The sequence below is a fragment of the Engystomops pustulosus genome, chromosome 1, assembly GCF_040894005.1.
Source record: "Engystomops pustulosus chromosome 1, aEngPut4.maternal, whole genome shotgun sequence".
Lineage (NCBI taxonomy): Eukaryota > Metazoa > Chordata > Amphibia > Anura > Leptodactylidae > Engystomops > Engystomops pustulosus.
The window spans coordinates 155,515,268-155,535,223 of record NC_092411.1 but is presented as its reverse complement, the minus strand read 5'-3'; the positions used below and the strand labels follow the sequence as shown (position 1 = coordinate 155,535,223).

General features: G+C 39.6%; 1 protein-coding gene across 3 annotated transcripts in view; it reads left to right on the top strand.

Annotated features, from left to right (window-relative positions):
* CRTC1 (CREB regulated transcription coactivator 1) overlaps positions 1–19,508 on the top strand; it is a 107,812-nt gene extending 88,304 nt beyond the window's left edge. For 2 of the 3 annotated variants that reach the window (XM_072112387.1, XM_072112373.1), the window contains 4 exons: positions 4,729–4,830; positions 13,647–13,730; positions 16,717–16,897; positions 18,398–19,508. In XM_072112387.1, coding sequence (XP_071968488.1) covers positions 4,729–4,830; positions 13,647–13,730; positions 16,717–16,897; positions 18,398–18,609 — 579 coding nt within the window. In that variant the 3' untranslated portion in view covers positions 18,610–19,508. The remainder of the gene's footprint in view (positions 1–4,728; positions 4,831–13,646; positions 13,731–16,716; positions 16,898–18,397) is intronic. The other variant, XM_072112378.1, reaches the window with a different exon arrangement.
* Positions 19,509–19,956: the final 448 nt, after the last annotated feature.

Sequence of the window (19,956 nt, the reverse complement as noted above, 5' to 3'; positions counted from 1 at the left end):
GAGGTCTCAAGAGTTACCAGGGCTGCATAGGTATGAGTATATGTGACAATGGTCACAAGAGCTTACAATCTATGAGGAGGAGGACACAGGAGATGACAGTGCTTGTACAATGCTAACAGGAGCTTACAATCTATGAGGAGGAGGAGAGGACACAGGAGATGACAGTGCTTGTACAATGGCCACAAGAGCTTACAATCTATGAGGAGGAGGACACAGGAGATGACAGTCCTTGTACAATGGCCACAAGAGCTTACAATCTATGAGGAGGAGGACACGGGATGACAGTCCTTGTACAATGGCCACAAGAGCTTACAGTCTATGAGGAGGAGGACACAGGAGATGACAGTCCTTGTACAATGGCCACAAGAGCTTACAGTCTATGAGGAGGAGGACACAGGAGATGACAGTCCTTGTACAATGGCCACAAGAGCTTGGTCTGTGGGATAAAGTACCTTTACAAGACAGCAGCCACTACATACCAGGCAACAAGGGGTTAAGAGTGTGAGAGCAGAGACCCGGGGGAAGGGAGCACGTATCACTTATCTGATCCTGTGAGAAGTTACAGGTCAGACACTGCACACAGCTCTGTATAGGTTCCTCTTCTCAAGTTGCCGGCAGCCTTCATGTTCTCTCTTCCCTCTGAGCCTCCCGGGCTACTTACAAGCCGAGCGGGGATTGGCCACAGAGTCCGTGCCTTTCTCCTCCCCCTCTCTCTCCACTGCTGCGCTCCTGCTCTGCCACAAGCAGAGCGCAGGGGTGCTGCCATCCATTCCCTCCAGCAGTGGAGGGCTGAGAGGAGGAGAGGAGCGCAGCGGCACTCAGCACAGCCGCTGCCATTCACTGTGAAGGGCTGCGCTTACTGCCAGCATTAGCTGGCAGAGCGCAGCCGGGTGCCCTCCATTCCCTCCTGCAGCTACATCCGGACTATAAGACGCACCACTGTTTTTTCCCCATCTTCTGGGGAAAAAAAGTGCGTCTTATAGTCCAGAAAATACGGTATATTTATTCTCGCAATCCAAGACAAATTAAATTTCCCCGATTTTTGTATTTCAATTTTGATACGTTTTATTAGATCTCCTGAGTTATATTTTAATGTTTTCTCTAGACTGCTTGCTATAAAAATACCTAAATATGTAAACCCTCTTCTCACTATTTTAAACGAGAACAAAGTTGAAAGATCTCTTTTCATCCTTGGTCCTCCATTAATCACCATTAGCTGACATTTGCTAAGATTAAGTTTATAGTAAGAGATAATCTGTAGCAATTGTTTTAATGATCTTTCAGGGTTTGTGCAAGTACATACTATATCATCTGCATAAAGGGTTATTGCAAAATTGCCTGCTTTTCCGCATAGACTATTAATCGTGGAGTTGTTTCTTATCGCTTGAGCTAAAGGTTCAATAACTAAGTTAAAAATATATGAAAAAATGAAAAAATAATGTCTATTCATGTCATAAAAACGAAAATAGAGGAACCATACTCCATATCTAATTTAATTGTACGAGGAAAAATTATTGATTCCCATAGAATGGGTAAATGAATAAGAATGTATATACTGACCCCATAGTAGATGTTTCTTAAGGACCCCACTTCCCTGACAACAAGCTCAGTTTCTCGCTGATAGTATCAGTTTTATTTTGGAACATGTTGGTGTTTTGAAACAAGCTTCATAATGGGCAACACAAAATATCGACAAAGTATTTTTTTTAAGAGATATTCTTCTGGGAGGGAGATGAGGACCAGGCTTTGGATGTTCTAAAGAACATCAATGAGAATATAGTCATGGCCATAAGTTTTGAGAATGACACAAATATTATTATATTTTCACATGATCTGTTGCCCTCTGGTTTCTATGTGTGTTTGTCAGATGTTTTAATCACATACAGAAATACAAGTACAATCATATTATGAGTAACAAAAGTTTTTGTTGACAGTTAGAATGATTTAATGCAGCAAGTCAATATTTGCAGTGTTCACCCTTCTTCTTCAGGACCTCTGCAATTCTCCCTGGCAGCTCTCAATCAATCTGGACCAAATCCTGACTGATAGCAGTCCATCAGTCAATGCTTGCATTTTGTCACAATTTGTTGGTTTTTGTTTGTCCACCCATCTCTTGATGATTGACCACAAGTTCTCAATGGGATTAAGATCTGGGGAGTTTCTAGGCCATGGACCCAAAATCTCTGTTTTGTTCCCTGGGCCATTTAGTTATCACTTTTGCTTTATGGCAAGGTGCTCCATCATGCTGGAAAAGGCATTGTTGATCACCAAACTGCTCTTATTCATGGGTGTGTTTTTAGGCAAGACTGTGAGTGAGCTGATTCCCTTGGCTGAGAAGCAACTCCACACATGAATGGTTGCAGGATGCTTTACAGTTGGCATGAGGCAAGAGTGGTGGTATCGCTCATCTTGTCTTCTCCGAACAAGCTGTTTTCCAGATGTTCCAAACAATCGGAAAGGGGATTCATCAGAGAAAATGACTTTACCCCAGTCCTCAGCAGTCCACTCCCTGTACCTTTTGCAGAATATCAGTCTGTCCCTGATGTTTGTTCTGGAGAGAAGTGGCTTCTTTGCTGCCCTCCTTGACACCAGGCCTTGCTCCAAGAGTCTCCGCCTCACTTTGCATGCAGATGCACTCACACCTGCCTGCTACCATTCCTGAGCAAGCTCTGCACTGCTGGTAGCCCGATCCTGAAGCGGAAACACTTTTAAGAGACGGTCCTTGCGCTTGCTGGTTCTTCTTGGGCGCCCTGAAGCCTTTTTGGCAACAATGGAACCTCTCTCCTTGAATTCCTTGATGATGCGATAGATTGTTGACTGAGGTGCAATCTTCCTAGCTTCGATACTCTTCCCTGTTTTGTGCAGTGCAATCATGACTGCACACTTTTCTTTAGAGATAACCATGGTTAACAGAATAGAAACAATGATGCCAAGCACCAGCCTCCTTTTAAAGTGTCCAGTAGTGCAATTCATGACAGATTGATTTCCAGCCCTGTCCTACTCAACACCCAGACCTGTGTTACTGGAGCAATCACTGAAACAACGTTAGCTGTTCATTTTTGAGACAAATATTGACTTTGCAATAAATTGCTTTTAAGCTGATCACTTTTTATAACATTCTGGAGTATGTGCAAATTGCCATTATAAAACCTGATGCAGTAGACTCTGTAAAAATTAACATTTGTATCATTCTCAAAACTTTTTTGCCATGACTGTACATGGGCCATAAAGCCGACCCTGAATATCTCCCCCCAACAAGCTGAATTCCTGGACCTCCTAATTTCCATGAACACATCAGTTTCTACTCTATAATTACTCAGACATATTTTTAAAGTCTGTAAATTAATAGCTTCATAGAATTCTCAAGTGCTCACCACAAAAAAAGCATATTGAATGTCCCATATAGCCATATATGCCTCAAACCAAGGGCAAAGAAAACCTACATAGAAACTGAAAGAAATCTACAGTTAATCACAACATTCACCTCAGACCAGTAATTAGGTCCATATTGAAAACAATGGCAATTTTTTTAACCCCTTTCTGAAATTTTCTTTACAGTTTTTACAGTTTTTTTGTAACACAAGGCACAGTGTAAAAAAATTGACACAATATTTCCCATCTGTACATAGAGCTTTATATGTCTGTAGTTGAATATTAACAGACGGTCCATAAGTACAAGGAGGCATAGCAGTGATTTGAAGAGACACAGAGCTGTCAGTCAAAATAATGGAGTGTGGCTCTCTGCCAGCCTAGGCATAGGAGAAAAGTCACAAACACCAGACATGAGTCACAAAAGCCAATTTGCATATCAGAATCACCTGTAATTAAGGTACAGTGCCCCACTGGCAGCTAACTTTAGGTGATATGGGTAGGACTTGTAAACCTTTATCAGCAGGCATTGTTAGTCAATGTGGTCAAAATCTGATGACAGGTCCTCTTTAATAAAGACATTGAACTATACCCAGCTGTTGAAGCACCTGTTCAAGGCAGTGCGTCGATTTACTTGTTTTGTTTTTTTTCTCTCCCGCTATCCTTATTTAAGGTAGCACTGGAGGCATAGAATACCGCCAGGAATTGTGACTATTTATCCCCTTTATGCCACTTTACACCAAGTGGGTATGCAGGGATGTGAATGGGGCGGATGACTAATGGACCTGGCATATCAGCAGGCCAGAACCTCCTGATGTATGCCTGGCCCTAAAGTGGAGCAGTTTTATTGTTCGTCAGCATATGATAAAGCCCCCCCCAATGGTAAACTCATTTGTATTTTTCCTACTGAGAATCCGTAGCAGAGGAAGCCTGCCCTTTAATAATCGGTACACCTGTAAAGGCAGTCACCATAAGGAGAATTATTTTCTTCCTTATCTAATCAGCCCCTGTGTATACAGAAACAACTTTTACTAGTAAGAAGTGGTGATGTGGGCTGCTGCGACAAGATATCTTGCTGCATATGGAGGGAGATGATCCATGCTACGCATCTCATATATGATGGGAGTACACTAGAGAAGGGCACTGTATTTGTTGCAGATTTTGGATGTTTTATTAAAACAATCAATCAATAGTGGAATACTTCAAACCAATAAAGTATAAACTGATGTATAAAAACAGTGCTTGCCCACCTTTTATATGTACATAACTGGGTTCCAGAGGAGGTTGCTTACCCAGAGGATATTTATCAACTACAGACTGTAACCTGCCAGTGGTATTTAATTCTGTGTTGTTCTGTAGGCTTCTCTCCAGCAGTATCGCAGTAATGCTGGGTCCCCAGCCAACCAGTCTCCCACTTCTCCTGTCTCCAATCAAGGTTTCTCTCCAGGCAGCTCCCCTCAAGTAAGGGAATCTGTGCCTCAACTCTGTTATAGGCTTTAAGTCTCACCATCGCTGCCCATGGTCTCACTGTTTCCTGTTGTGTTTTCCATGATACTCTGATCTCCCATCATGTTGCATATTGTGTATTGTTGAGGTGTCAACAGATGCTTTAATGCATGGTCTTCAATCAGTCCTTTGGGAGAGCTAGTCAAATCATTTTATAAAATAAAAAATATGTACCCATAAAAGGAGTTCTTTTTAACCAAGATTAAGGATAATAATTAGGCTGACAATTTTGTAGGGGTTTCCTATGCAGCAATCATCTCATTTACTTCATAGTCACAATTACAATAGAAGCAAACTGTTCTAAAAGTAGGTGTTATCATGGCCTATTAACACATCCATTATATGCAGAGCATGCATAAGCTCTCCACAGATAAAGGGTAGAAACGAATAGTGCAAACTATATAAGTAAATGTTTTTAATATAGCTTAGGCAAGATGGCAGCCCCCATGGTCATAGGTACATCAGAAAATTCAGGCAAAGCTCCTTTCTCATTCGCAATACGTAGAGAAAAGCTTGTAGAGCTGTAATTGTTTTCTAATACAAGGATGACCTATATTTTCTTAGCTGCTAGTAAAGGGGTGTAAAAGCTGGTGACATTCCATTTAACTTCTGAAAACTTTAGTTAAGACCAGCTGCTACCCATGTAAATTTGGGGAGAGAAAAGCAGAAACATGAAGTGATAGAAATAGAAACAGGATAGAGATATAAGAGCTATAAGATAACATTGTTTGACAATACAAAGTTTTTAATATTTGGTTTTACTGATACAAAAGTAGATGTATGCTATTCTTTAAAGGGAACCTGTCACCAAGGCACTATTTTCTATCTATCACCGGTTTCAAAAGCCCATAACATGACAAAAGCATATGTGCTTTTGTCAGGTTTGTGGGATGTGTACATCATCTAATATCGGCATTATAGTACTATATCTGGCTCCCTTCAAACGTCTCCCTAAAGTCTCAGGGCCCTGGGTTCAAATTCAAATGCTTGTCTCCTCCAGATTCATACCACAGCCGAAACACCTTATTCCTAGTGGCTGCCCCTCCATGACATCACAGAGGAAGGAAATACAGCGCGAGGGCAGTACTTTAAATCCGAAGGAGAGCGTCTGAATTTGAATCCCAGCCCCCTGGGAATGCCGATACTAGATGATGTACACGTCTCACAAACATAACAAAAGCACATAAGCTTTTATCGTGTTATAGGCATTTGGAAAGCCTATAAGAAAAATAGTGCCTTGGTAACAGGTTCCCTTAAAGTCTAGATTTTTTACAGTCTTCTCTACATTTTGGAAATGCCTGTGAGTGATGCTGGAAATAAATTAGATAAATCAGATAATCATTATTGGTTAAAAAATACAAAAAAAGCGTATTAAGTTGTTGCCTGCAGCATCCAGCTTTACTCATCCTAAGGCCCCTGAACACAAAGGGCCTCATTTATCAAAACTGAGAGCAGAACTGTTTTAGTTGCTTATAGCAAACAATCAGACCAACAATTCCTGCCCCAGATTGTTGCTCGGACAATCTTTTCACACTCTTCTGTGCATGAGCAGACCTCACACGACGATGACAAATGAGCCCCAAAATTTGTGTGCAAGTAAGGTTACAGATTGTAGCTGATTGCACTTTGATTGGTACTATTTTGACTTCAGTGATGGAAATCATGCAGTCGTAAACTTACTTACACTTGACCTGAACAGAACTAGGAGGCTCGTGTAGTTAGTGGCCATTAGATACTCTGAAGACCATGCCACTGCTGCAGTGATGAAGAATACTTGGAGACACATATATATAAGACTGTACAGATGCAAAAGAGAGAAGTGTCAGCTGTAAGGCATTCAGTTCATTGGAACTTTTCCTACCTTTTTCACAAAGTGAAGCATTTTTGTTTCACACCAAAAATTAACAGAGTGAGTTAACATTGCATTTACATAGATTTATGTTAATGAGATGTGAACATAAAGACAATGTTAACATAATGCATTTGGGCCAAGCTCTTTCCTGCAGGCTTTGCATTAGGTTTCAAAGCACAACTCAAATGCTGCATGTGAACATGGCCTTAACCAGGAAAAACACTAGCATGTTGAAAAGTTTTATGGGGGTTTACATTTTAATTTCCTACATTAAATTCTGCTCAGGATGGATTTCAGCTTTTTTTTTTTTTTTTTTTTTTTACAATAACCAAAAGGAAAACTGTAGTAAAAAGAAATTACTTTTGTGTTAAAATGTACTTGTAATTTTTACATAATTTGAGGCAGAAAAAGTGTTGTTCTATTTTACATTTAAATAATTGAAGGGGTAGCAGAAGACACTAGTGAAAGCCATTAGAATCCCATTGATATCAGTGGACATGTTAACAGATCTGTGGTTTAACGGAACCGATAAAAGGGATGCAGGTGTGAACTGGGCCTTATGACATTGCCCTTGGTTCACCTAGAAGCTAAGCTGCATCATTATTGAAACGTGGAGAGACCATTTTAGTTCCAATCCCTAGATGCTCCTAGCCCTGTCTTTCAAGCAGTGTTATCACACTTTAATAGGGAAACGGCAAAATAAAAATGTAATGCAATATATTTCAATATCATTTATTGGTCATCAGACCATCTAGAATGTTAAAACACATAGTTATTTTTTATTTAGTTTGAGAAAGGCATATAAACATAACCTAACATTGACCACACTGGGTGAGATGTATTAATGTGAAAAATGTGGTACCTTTCCCAAAATGTTGTCACTTAAAACTTCAGCTGGTCCCAAAGAAAAATTACTCCAGTGTAAGTATTAAGTTACAGATGTTAAAATGTGGTGTGCAATAAATTAAATAACCTGAGGGAGGGAAATACATTGATCACAGCCCTATCCTGCAGTATACAGCCTGCCAGCCCCCTGCAGTATTATTAAACCACAAAAAGAATCATTCAGGTCCAATTAAATCAATACTTTATTAAGAAAAAAGACATAATGATAAATATGAATAACACACACTAAAAAACATCCAGGGATGGTACTCCAAAATAGACTATATTGTCATCTAGCCCGATTGAAACTCAGGAAATATATTGCAGAAAAAGGTGCAAGTGAAAAATATATATAAATACTAATGGGTAAACATATTACTCTTTCATCATAAAAATCATTACAGCACCATGGCCATGTTGAAATCGTGCTCAGTATACATCAACATATAGAGATCAGTTACCCATTCAAGAAAGTCTCCTGGGCTGTGGTCAATATCTCCCCAACGCGCTTTTCGCGTTGTTGTTGCTTCCTCAGGGGGCATATGTTTAAGTACTAAAGGTTTACAGTTCCCTGCTATGAAGGTGTCCTGAGTGAAGGGTTTATGATACACAATGTTATACAGAATCACAGACTGGAATGGAGGATTTATGGGTAACAATAGACATTCTGTCCACCTATGCTTTGCAGAAGACTTTCATTCACAGAGCTCCACACACAACAGGGTGGAGAGCAGATTTATTTAACACTGACAGGTCTGATGTGCAGATTTTTGCGCCAGAAAACGTCCATAATTACACCATTTTTATTTTTTACTTATTCTTGCCCCTATAATGTCCTATCTATAAAAATCCCAGATAACCACTACAATTTGTACTTTTGTGTCCTGAGGTCATAGGTGTTTAGTCTCCTTTGCTTCAGTTTCCCTTGCAAGAGGCAAAGGGAAATAATAGAAATGTGGTGGAAAAGTCTAGGAGGTTAAAAAAAAGTGTAATAGAAAAGAATTAGAAGATACGTCTCTATTAGGACGAGTGTACTTGTACTGGTGATCACTGACACTATGCATACATATTCATTCTTACAAGTTACATACAATGTAATGCAATGGAGAAGTGGAGGGATGCTGTACATACCCTACTCTAAATTATCAATAATATAATAAGCATAACTGATACAACAGGCCAAGCAGCCGCAGGAACCAACCAAGCAAGTCACGTATTTTAAGCACACAATATGAGCACTAAGTATTAAAATTTCTAGGTTCTGCATATTCATAGACTACATCAAGAGGCTTAGGCCTCCTAATGTATCCAGCTGGGTGGCTGTGAAGCATATATTTCTATGACGGGTCCTGTCTGACAGAAATGCCCACTCCCCCACTGGCCATGCCCTTTTATTTTTCCTTGGCGTGGACATGGCATAAAAGGAATAGTGAACACAATTATTGGCTGTTCGCTAGCAATTGCGATTATTTCTGGGCTTCTACGCCACTTTTCTGGCATAGAAACCTTGATTAATCTCCGTCTATGACTAAGGTATATTCTTATAAATTATCTTTCTTTCAGGAGTGTAGTGGTGTGGTTGCAACAAATTTACCTACATTCTTATAGCTTTATGATTCATTATATGTGCACTTTTAATTGTTGCCATTTAAGTAAGGTGTACACCCCGAGAATATAGGAAAGACAAGATAACTATAAAAGGTTAAAAAGGTTATCCAGTCCCTGTTTCCTGTGCTGGTGGTCACACATGCTCAGCCATCTGTCCTCTTGAAGAGATGCTTTTTTATTGTTCAGCCTAGCCAAAGAGTACATTAAAAGGGGCTATCTTCTATACTTGAAGGGGTTTTGTGAGAATAAATGAGATGAGTACCAAGTATTTAATGGGGTTGTCCGAGATCAGACAAAAATCTTCTGGTGGTGGGGTTTCGAATGGGCAAAATAATAAACCTTTACTTAACACCTCTGGTGTCCCGTCCCTAGGTGCTGTGCTCCTGTTTTTTGAAAGGGGCATGGCACCTTGGCACAGATACTTTCCAGTCGCGTGGCAATCTCACAATGAAAAAAGTTAAATCCTAAAGCATCCATAGCATGTTCTAAACTATTAAATAATGGAGACTTTTAAATGTGACATTTTGTAAATTTCCTTGGTATCTGTCCCTGTTTGATTGCAAACTACTATCTCAGCGTTGTACAAGAAATTATTTTAATTCTTGCAAAGGACTGTTGAGATCACAAATAACATGTAGCAATCTGTGTATATATAGTGTCCTGCAACTTGTTTCCTTGTTTCCATCTGTTTTTGTTGGTTTTGTGTTTCATTGTTTGCTATGAAAAATAAAATTTGTATCTACAGAAAGCTAGCTCTAATTATGTAATGATTTATTAAAATGATCCATTTCATGTTATTTGTGGATTATTTATGGTATAAAGTGGTAATCCGTGTAGTATATAGTCTTATATAAAGGGGTGGTCCCATTTTCACAAATATAATTGGGAGAGGTATTAACCCCTTTGCGCACCAGGATGTACTATAAAATCCTGGTGCTGCAGGGGTGTAGGGAGAGAGCTCACGGACTGAGCTCTCCATAAACAGCGGTTGTCGGCTGTATAATACAGCTGACACCTGCCTTTTACTGACCTGACCACGGCACCTAACTTATCATTTCATGGGCGATCGGTTGCCATCACAGCCTACAGTCTCCATCTGTCCCTAATGCATCTCTGTAAACGTAAAAATAAAAGTGTTCTTGCTTTTGGAATGAGGGGAGTGAAAAAGGGCTGAGTTCTGTAAGGGTTGAGATCAACTTATCATAGATTTCAGCTGCAATTAAAACCGGCTTAAATAAATTAAGTGGGCTGGGGCAACCTGACCTTTGCTGTTTCATCCCATGCCCACTACCTTAAAAACAGTGTGATGGGTGTGAAAGGGGAACCAAGTCGCAATTTCTTATCCATGTATTTTCTGTCATTTTAAGGGAAGCTTCATTGTTTACATCCAGTGGATAAAAATCAGTCCATGGTGAGGTGATGTCACACAGGTGCACAGCTCCTTAGTATCACAGTGTAATCGGCGATGTGTGACATAATGAACCTGTGTGATATCACATGATCATCGACAGATTTCTATACACTGGAAGTAAACAATGAAGTTTCCTATACAATGACCTCAAGCGGAGATCTAGAAAACTGAATTGATACAGAAAGTATATTGGAGAATTGTAATTTTTCCAATTGTTTGCTGAAATTGGTTAACCCCTTTCAAACATTGGCACACAGGAATTCAAGCAGCAGTTCACTCAATATGATACTTGTTTTCAAATTTTGAATGCTGTGGGTGTAACATAGTGAATCAAACTACCCTCTGCCACTGCCCACCAATTTTTATCCAATTGTATAAAAAAAATTATTTACCAGTGCAACATTATTTCAAGTTTTTTTACGCATGTCTTTATTGGAGTTAAAAACGCCCATATCATATGGATACTTGGTACGTGGATTTAATCTCTGTCTTCTTTGTCTTTGTTAAAAATGAGGGGGCTTAATTGTACTTTCATAGTGTAACCTTTGCGGAAATGGTTTTACTTTATTGTGCTTCCAGGTTACCACTGTTTTAAATATAGTTGTACAGGCAGTTCCGTACAAGATAGGTACTTTAGGTTTGTTTAAATTAATTTGTATGTAAGTCAGAACTCTATATATTTTATAATTGTAACCCCAGCTAAAAAATTTTTGGTCTTGACAATTGTATATAATGTGTGTATATATGAGGGTGGTTCAATAAGTACCCGTGTAAGAAATGAAGACCCCATTTAAAAAAAAAAATATTTTTCAACATAGTCCCCTTTTAGAAATATTCACTTTTCCCAACGTTCCTGCCATTTTTTAACCCCTCCAAAAAATAGGATTTGTCAAACTCTCCAAAATAGGCCTCTGTCTTGGCGATGACTTCCTCGTTTGAGCTAAATTTTTTCCGGCCAGCCAATTCTTCACGTTAGGGATCAAGAAAAAGTTGCAGGGAGCCAGATCAGTTAAATAGTGGGGGGTTTGGAAACAATTCATAACGCAATTCATGAATTCGGCCGTGTCTCCTTAAATTTTTTGTCAAAGCGGTCCAATAACTCACTGTAATATTGTCCAGTGATTGTTCTTCCTTTTTCTTAAAAATCCATGAGGATGACGCTGTTCGCATCCCAAAAAATTGTCGGCATAACCTTTCCGGCCGATGGGACCGTCTTCCCCTTCTTTGGAGCAGATTCACAAGGAGAAATCCATTGTTTTGATTGGTGCTTAGTTTCTGGTGTGTAATGATGAATCCAGGTTTCATCAACGGTGACAACTTGACACAAAAACACCTTCGGATCTCGCTTAAATTGCTCCAAACACTGCTTTGAAGTTAACAGCCGCATCTGCTTGTTGTCCACCGTGAGCAATCGCCGCACCCATCAGGTCAACAATTTTTACATCGCCAACTTATCATGAAAACGATTAAATTGCCGTTCCGGTCAACACACCTACAGCCTCTGCCACTTTGCGCACTTTCATTTGTCGATCAGCGATTATCATGTCGTGGACTATTTGAATGATTTCCTCGGTAACTCCTCATCAAAAATGGATGTTCGCTCACGTTTAAATTTGTTGAACCAATTTCTAACTGTGGTCATAGATGGCGAAATGTCCCCATAAACAGCATCCAACTTTGCTTTTATCTCCTCGCATTTTTCCCCATCCAAAAACAAAAAGCGAATTACCGAACGATACTGCTCTTTTTCTATCTTAGCGATAATCATGAAACACATCTTACTCAAATGGCTGCCAAATCCAAACTAACCTATCAATCAGTCTGCAATTTGTTTTGCCGTCGTTTGATAGATGGCAGCACATGATAATAACACCAACTTCCCTCAGAAACGCCCTCTACCGTCAAATACAGGTACTTATTGAACCGCCCTTGTATGTATGTATATAATAAACATATATATTATATTATAATACACACTAAATAAGAGGTTATATTCCTATTTAGCATTGTGTAAAGACATACTTGAATGCTCCAGCAAATTTGGCCTACAGGATGCCAGGCCGACAGCAGAGCGTTTTGTACATCTTTATTATGTGTGTATATGTATATATATGTATGTGTGTATTTAATTACTCCAAGGTGGACCTGCTGGTGGAAAGGTAGACCATATTTAAATTTTTGTATTCCTTTCCTAAAATAGTGATAGCTCACATTTTAGGTCTACTAGCTTTGTAAACTGCAGTGTATATTTATTTTTAATTTTTTTGGGGGGTGGCTAGACTTATCAGGACTCTGAAGAGAAGAGTCTGATGTGCCCGTTTTTGCATTTTAAAAAATTGCATGTCTGTAAATGTGTACGCAATACAAACGTTTCAGACTTTCTATGGAATGGTGTGGGGCTAATGAGAGGTTACTTCTCATCGACATCGTTCAAATCAAAATCCCTAGGACACACTACTTCTTTTTCATGCTCATATTCTTGTGCAAAATGCAATACAAAATTTATTAAAAAGTCCCATTATTTGAGGTTACGGCACACATTGAATTGTGAGACACCCAATGGGGATTAAATGAAGTGGAAAGTTAGAGATTTAAATCGAGACACATGCTTGAGAAAAGGGCAGAGCCCTGAAACGTTTCTGCAAGCATTTAGCGCGCTAAGTCCTCCTAGGTATTATTGCAGTGTGTGCTGCAATGGAATCCTGTATAAAGAACTTCACCTCAAATATTGTTATTTTTTTTTTTTTAAGAAAGAGACAACAGATAACACACAAAGTTCTACCTGTTGAATTTTGTATAAGAATATTAGCAAGAAAAAGAAGTGTCATATGGTTTATGATTTGCAAATGGGTACATTAACCATTTTTGTGTGAAAAATTGGCCAACTAATGCACATGCAACTTTTTGCACAAAAACACATACATCAGACCTGTTGAGTCGTGTTAAATACCTCCATCGAGGTATTTTAATGAATACACACACACACCTTACCAACTCATTCTTCTCTTTTCATAGCATTCGATTTTAAGCAGTGTGTTTGGAGATTCCTTTTATGACCAGCAGATGACTGCACGGCAAACAAATGCCTTGTCTCACCAGGTATGTTAAAGCAATCAATGCATTGGTAACAGCCAACTTTTAAAATCAACTGCTACTTGTGGTCTTATAGGTTAGTTGTCAGAATGACAAAGGCTGACAAAGTATAGTATTGCATGAAGTTGTAGGATGCGTGCTGTACCTACTGCTTTATTCAATTACTGAGAATAGGACCTCTGTTATTATGAACAGAGGGGGTTCCAGCAGGTTGAACGCCTGATATTGTGCAAAAATCTCACTCTTAGGCTACATTCACACTGCCGTTGCCCGCCCGTACCGTACCGTAGCGGGCAACGGCAGTGCACGGGGAGAGGAGGAGGTGGTGAGCGCAGCTCACCCCCGCCCCTCTCCATAGAGATACATGGCGCACGGCACCGTATTACGGGAAAAGATAGGACAGGTCCTATCTGCGCCCATTGCCGTCTATGGAGGACGTATATCGGCCATATATACGGCCTATCTTTTCCCGTAATACGGCGCCGGGCGCCATGTATCTCTATGGAGAGGGGCGGCACTGCACTACCGGTATGGTACGGGCGGGCAACGGCAGTGTGAATGTAGCCTTAAACAAACGCAATTATAAATAAAATAGTTGAATATGATCTATCACTATATTATTACTGCAAGCTCGCATGAAAAGTCTGTTTTCAAAAAGGATTTATGAAACATTCTAAAAGAAAAACTTTCACAACACAGCTTTTATTTCTCAGGACATAAGGAATAAATGCTGCTCTTAAATGGGTCTCAATGTTCCTATGCTTCTCTAGCCAATGCAGAATAGAATTAAAGATGAGATGCCAAACTTTGGATAAATATTTATGATTTAACTCCATTTTTTTTAATGTAAAAATGGTGCAAAGTATGTGGAACCTGTTTCTTTTCACATTCACAGAGAAATTGAAAACTCTTACAGTTTTTCCTGTTTGGTACTTAAATCACCAGGTGGGTGGGGTAAACAAAACTCTTAGGTTCTCTTTAATCATCAATGTAGAAAGGTGTGAGCGTATAAATCAGTTAGCACGAAACCCCTCCTCAACAAACCACATACAATACCTTTAAGATGTCTTTAAACATTTTCCACTGCTGCTCCTATCCATAGGATTAGAGCCGCCGTTCTAAAAAAAAAAAACTTTTATTGATTGTATATGTTCCAGTCATGGAGGCGGGTAGCTACAGTATAAAGCTAGCGCACCCTCCTCGCTGACACACTGCTAACCCAGCCCCCCTCGTAAAAGAGAGAGACATGTAAAGCCATGTAAAGGGGAGAATGTCCCCTTTCATATAATATCAGGATTGTGTTTCTAGGTTTTACTGTTAGGCTACATGCACACTGCCGTTGCCCGCCGTAACATAGCACGATGCTCACCCCCTCCCCTCTCCATAGGAATATATGGCGCACGGCAACGTATTCTGGAGAAAGATAGGACATTTCCTATCTTTCTACAGGGTGCGGTGCCGCATGTGTGCTGCACCGTACTGCTCACGTTAGTTGCCGTGAGGCCATTGCGATGTATGGGGGACGTATATCGGCCGTCATCCATACATTCTCCTATTTAATAGCATATCAGAATTGTGTTTCTAGGTGCCAGGGTTCAGGAGATATGAGCATTTGAAGTGAGCCCCCCTCCAGCCTGCCAGCTAAAAGGAGAAAGTATAAGGAACTGCAGAAGACACGTTGCAAAAGTACATGTGCCCTCTGTCTCTGAAATGGTGATGATTGACGCTGTATATATAACTTATTTTGGTAAAGGTTTAGACGATTTTACCACTTATTAAAAACATTTTGCTGGGAAAAATTACAAAAATGCATATATTTACACTATTTTATTTGTCTATTAATTCTATTAGAATAATTTTATTAAGATTTTTCATCAAGTCTCTCATGAAAAAATTATGATGTGTAAAGCGGGTCAAAAGATATCGCTTGAAAAAAACAGAACTACAAAAATTGACTAGGACATTCAGGCACCAAGTGGTCATTTGACACACATAAGATGAGTTGTATATAAGTTTGCAAACTGATTTTTTTTTTAACATTGCAGCCATGGAAATGAACCATGTAGGGATAAGGGCAATGCTTTTCAATCATACTTTTCCCCTATTTTTTGTTGGTGATTTATCACCTCATTGAGGTGAGTTTTGTTGACTAAAAATAATACTTATGTAATACTTACTTTTTTGGGGCAGTTCACCGCATCTTAAAAATATATTTATTCTAGTGATCACTATGAATATGACTATACCACATTTATATAGTTTTTTTTAATTTGTTCAATTTAAAAGATGAAAAACTAGAATATGGAAAATCTCATGTGCTTTAGTATTTTTTGTCATATTTTAAGAGGCATAACGTGGGCACTTTTCTTAAGGCAGAGCTGGTTGAGGGCTTATTTTTTGCCTGATGAGTTGTTCTTTTCAGTGGTATCATTTTGGGGCACATAACTTTTTTGATCATTTTTTTGAAGGGTTTCCAAGGGTGTTCAATAATGTTTGAGATTTATTGGACGCAGCAATACTAATTATGTGGGCTTTTTGGTGAAATGTATTCACTATTTTAACTTTTTAATATTTTGCATCCAATTCCCTGATAACTTGTTTAAGCTCATATACAGCTCAAAGAGTGCAATACAAAAGTATTGCAGTGTGTTATGTAACTCACTGAGCATGCTAACGGTTTTTCCAAGCCGTTTGGGAAAGGGGCATGTCCTCACATAAAAAGGGGCGTGGCTGCGCAGAAAACAGCCCGTGCACCAGAAAATTCAATGTTCTGGTACAGCAAACTAGACCAACTAATAGAAGGTTTATAGTACAACTCACCAGTCTAATAATGCACCAGATTAATCATCCAGCTTCAGACACCGTGATTAATCTGGTGCAGCAGAGAACTGTCTTATTCTACTTTGCACTGATCTAATACATCTCCCTCAATATGATTATTTCCATATATGTATAGTCTATTTAATATTTTCTATTGTATTTTCTTCTGCAGCTTGAACAATTTAACATGATTGAAAATGCAATTAGCTCCAACAGCCTTTACAGTCCCTGCTCGACCCTCAACTATTCTCAGGCCGCTATGATGGGACTTACGAGTAGTCACAGCAGCTTACCAGATTCTCAGCAGCTTAATTATTCCAGCCACAGCAACATACCAAACATTATCCTCACAGGTGAGGCATTTCTATTGTACTTAAATATTGCTTGTAGTCTGAGCCGGATTAAGGTTTGGGCGCAAAATCAGACAGAGGGCCCACCGACGTAAACAATTTTTAGAATTCCTATTTGTCTCTTTAGGAAATAAAGTACAAACTGTAGCAGGTGAACAGTTAACATTCCTTTTTTTAAATGATTTGTGTGGCTGGTTTCCAGCAACGAAAAAAATTCACATATCACATCATCAGGCAGAGCCCATATTTTACATCGCTATCAGGCAGAACCCATTTATTACATCACTATCAAGAAGAAAGAGAAAACAAAAAAGACAACAAGAGAGAACGGCGCCTCGTGTGATAACGTCAGGGTAGTTGGTTGCCAGGTAAGTATTGAGAGTTGCTCACCTGGTGGCAACTTGCAAAGTTGTGGAAAACAAATGTAGGGGTATCGATTACACTTGGTAGAAACTTCTCATTACGGTTACCTAAGCAGCTCCCAAACGCTCCAATAACCGGTATCCAACGGAACCGTAAGCATATGGGTAAGACGGAAGAAAGAATTTGGTACTACAGATGGGTGCGCTTGTAACCAGGAATAAATTACCAAAGCACGGTTTGGTATAGGATTGATTCGTCTTTATTATCAACGATTAAAAGTGTTAAGGTTCTGAACCGGGCTTTGGTCATTTATTCCGGGTTACAAGCGCACCCATCCGTAGTACCAAATTCTTTCTTCCGCCTTACCCTTACATCACTATGAGGCACAGCACGTATATAACTTTTTGACTGAAAGTATTACAGACAATAAAAAAGTGACTAAAATGTGTAGTGCTAAATCTGCAAAATAATCTACACTTCCTATTAAATGTATTTACCTTATATACTCGAGTATAAGCCTAGTTTTTCAGCACAAAAAAATGTGCTGAAAACCCAAACTCGGCTTATACTCGAGTAAAAAATATATAGGTTTTACCAGGTTTTTGTGGTAAAATTAGGGGCCTTGGCTTATACTTGGGTCGGCTTATACTCGAGTATATACGGTAGTAATTTTAACACTCCTTCCTTACTCGCAACTCACCCTCCCCCCCCCCCTCTCCTTCCCAAATGACAACACACACTCCACACTGAAAAGCACTGCACCTTTTCACAAATACACACAAACGCCCTCTTTCTCACTGGCATTATACACACACTCCCTATCACTTTACTGACACCCCACACTTACCACAGCAATGTTATCTCTCCTCCATCCTGCTTACCTTACAGCTGCAGAAGGACGTGCTGCAAAACGACCAAACTCTCGCCCCCAACCCCTCCGGTAAGCAGAGCAGAGGTGGCACCCTAGTCAGGAGCCCACCGCTGCATACCCCTTGTCTGGCAGCCAGCTGCAACACAGCATTTCACTGATATAGATGCTGGTGGTGGGGGCCTACATTAGAGCAAATATAATCCGACCATGCTTGTAGTAGGATGCATAGCTGTTGTCTTTTATCTAATCCTTATGTTTATAATTTGCAGTAACTGGAGAATCTCCCCCAAGTTTATCAAAAGAACTTACCAGTTCATTGGCTGGGGTTGGAGATGTGAGTTTTGACTCTGATTCACAGTTTCCCTTGGATGAACTGAAAATTGATCCCTTGACATTGGATGGACTGCATATGCTTAACGATCCAGACATGGTCTTGACTGATCCTGCAACAGAAGATACTTTCAGAATGGACCGACTGTAGAAACAACATTTGCAAATGAAAAAATCTGCTGCCCCCTTCCCCAGCTGAGCATAAAAGTTTAGCAGGTCAGCCGCCACGTTCACGGCAACTGCTGAAAGGTGTCGCTGTGTGATGTACAATGAGTAAAACCTTGTTGTTCCAAGCTTGCAATGCTACAAATCCTTCATTGTGCAACATGTTTTAGATCTTGTAATTCACTCATTGCAGCCTGATGAAGGACCACACTTGCCACCAAAGCTGTCCTTGGTGAACTGACATAAGAACCTGCGTGGGATTTAGGAATGGAAACTAGCACTATACAGCAAGGCTGTGTAATTTGCAAGATATCTCCAATAATGCTGCATACAGAATTTTAACAGTGATGAATGAATTGCCAGAACATAAGTTGCAATTATTATCTTATAAAAGATAGTTCAATTTATGTTTAATGGGAATGTTGCTGCATGCTTCATTTAACCCTTCTCATATAGTCAGAAAGGAATCTGTTCTTTTCAGGGAAGGAGTTCTGTAGAGCAGTGCTGTGGAAGTGATCTTCAGTGGAGATTTTCCTGTAGCTAAATCCATCTGATGCAAGCTTCTTCCTATTCTGGTCTTTTAAATGGTGTATTTTGTTAACTGTTTGGTTTCTTGGTCTTTTGACCTAGTTGCTGCAGAAAAAGGCCAGCAACAATCAAGTACTGCTATTTAATTTTCTATGATATTTAAGTGTTTAAGGTATGGAGTGTTGTGATGCTTCATAATGCCAATTTCTTTTCCTTATGCAAACTGGAAATTAATTTCTGTGGAATACTGAAAAGGGAATGCTATGTAAATCTTCCCAGCAAGCTCACTTGTTTAAGAAAGGATGGGATGGACAAAGCATGATGTAATTTGCTTAATCTTAATAGCCCCCTCTACCCCCCCCCCCCCCCCCACTGTGTAATTGGTAATTACATGGTGACACAGAATTTACTGATTAATTTCCAAGTCAGTCTGATTTTATTGCTGCTGGAAAGTAGCAGCTTAATACCTATGATTTTCTCCCTTTTGTATGCTAATGACACCAACAAAGCATGCCCATGCATGTTATTTCATTGAATAAAGAAACGAATACCTGACATTGAGAAGGTGTCTTAGTTGCCCACATGTAATAGTAAGACTGAAATAGCACTCTTTGTAACAGTGCACAGTGACACAGGTTCTGTGATTTATGTACAATTTTACAATATATAGTGGTCTTGAATGTGTTCTACAAAGTAAACCATTATCTACATTCCTAAGAACTAATGCCAGGGAAGGTTGCCGATTGTAGACTATGGCAGGAGTGTGCAGTTCTTACCAGTATGTATGGATGTGTGTGCAAAACCA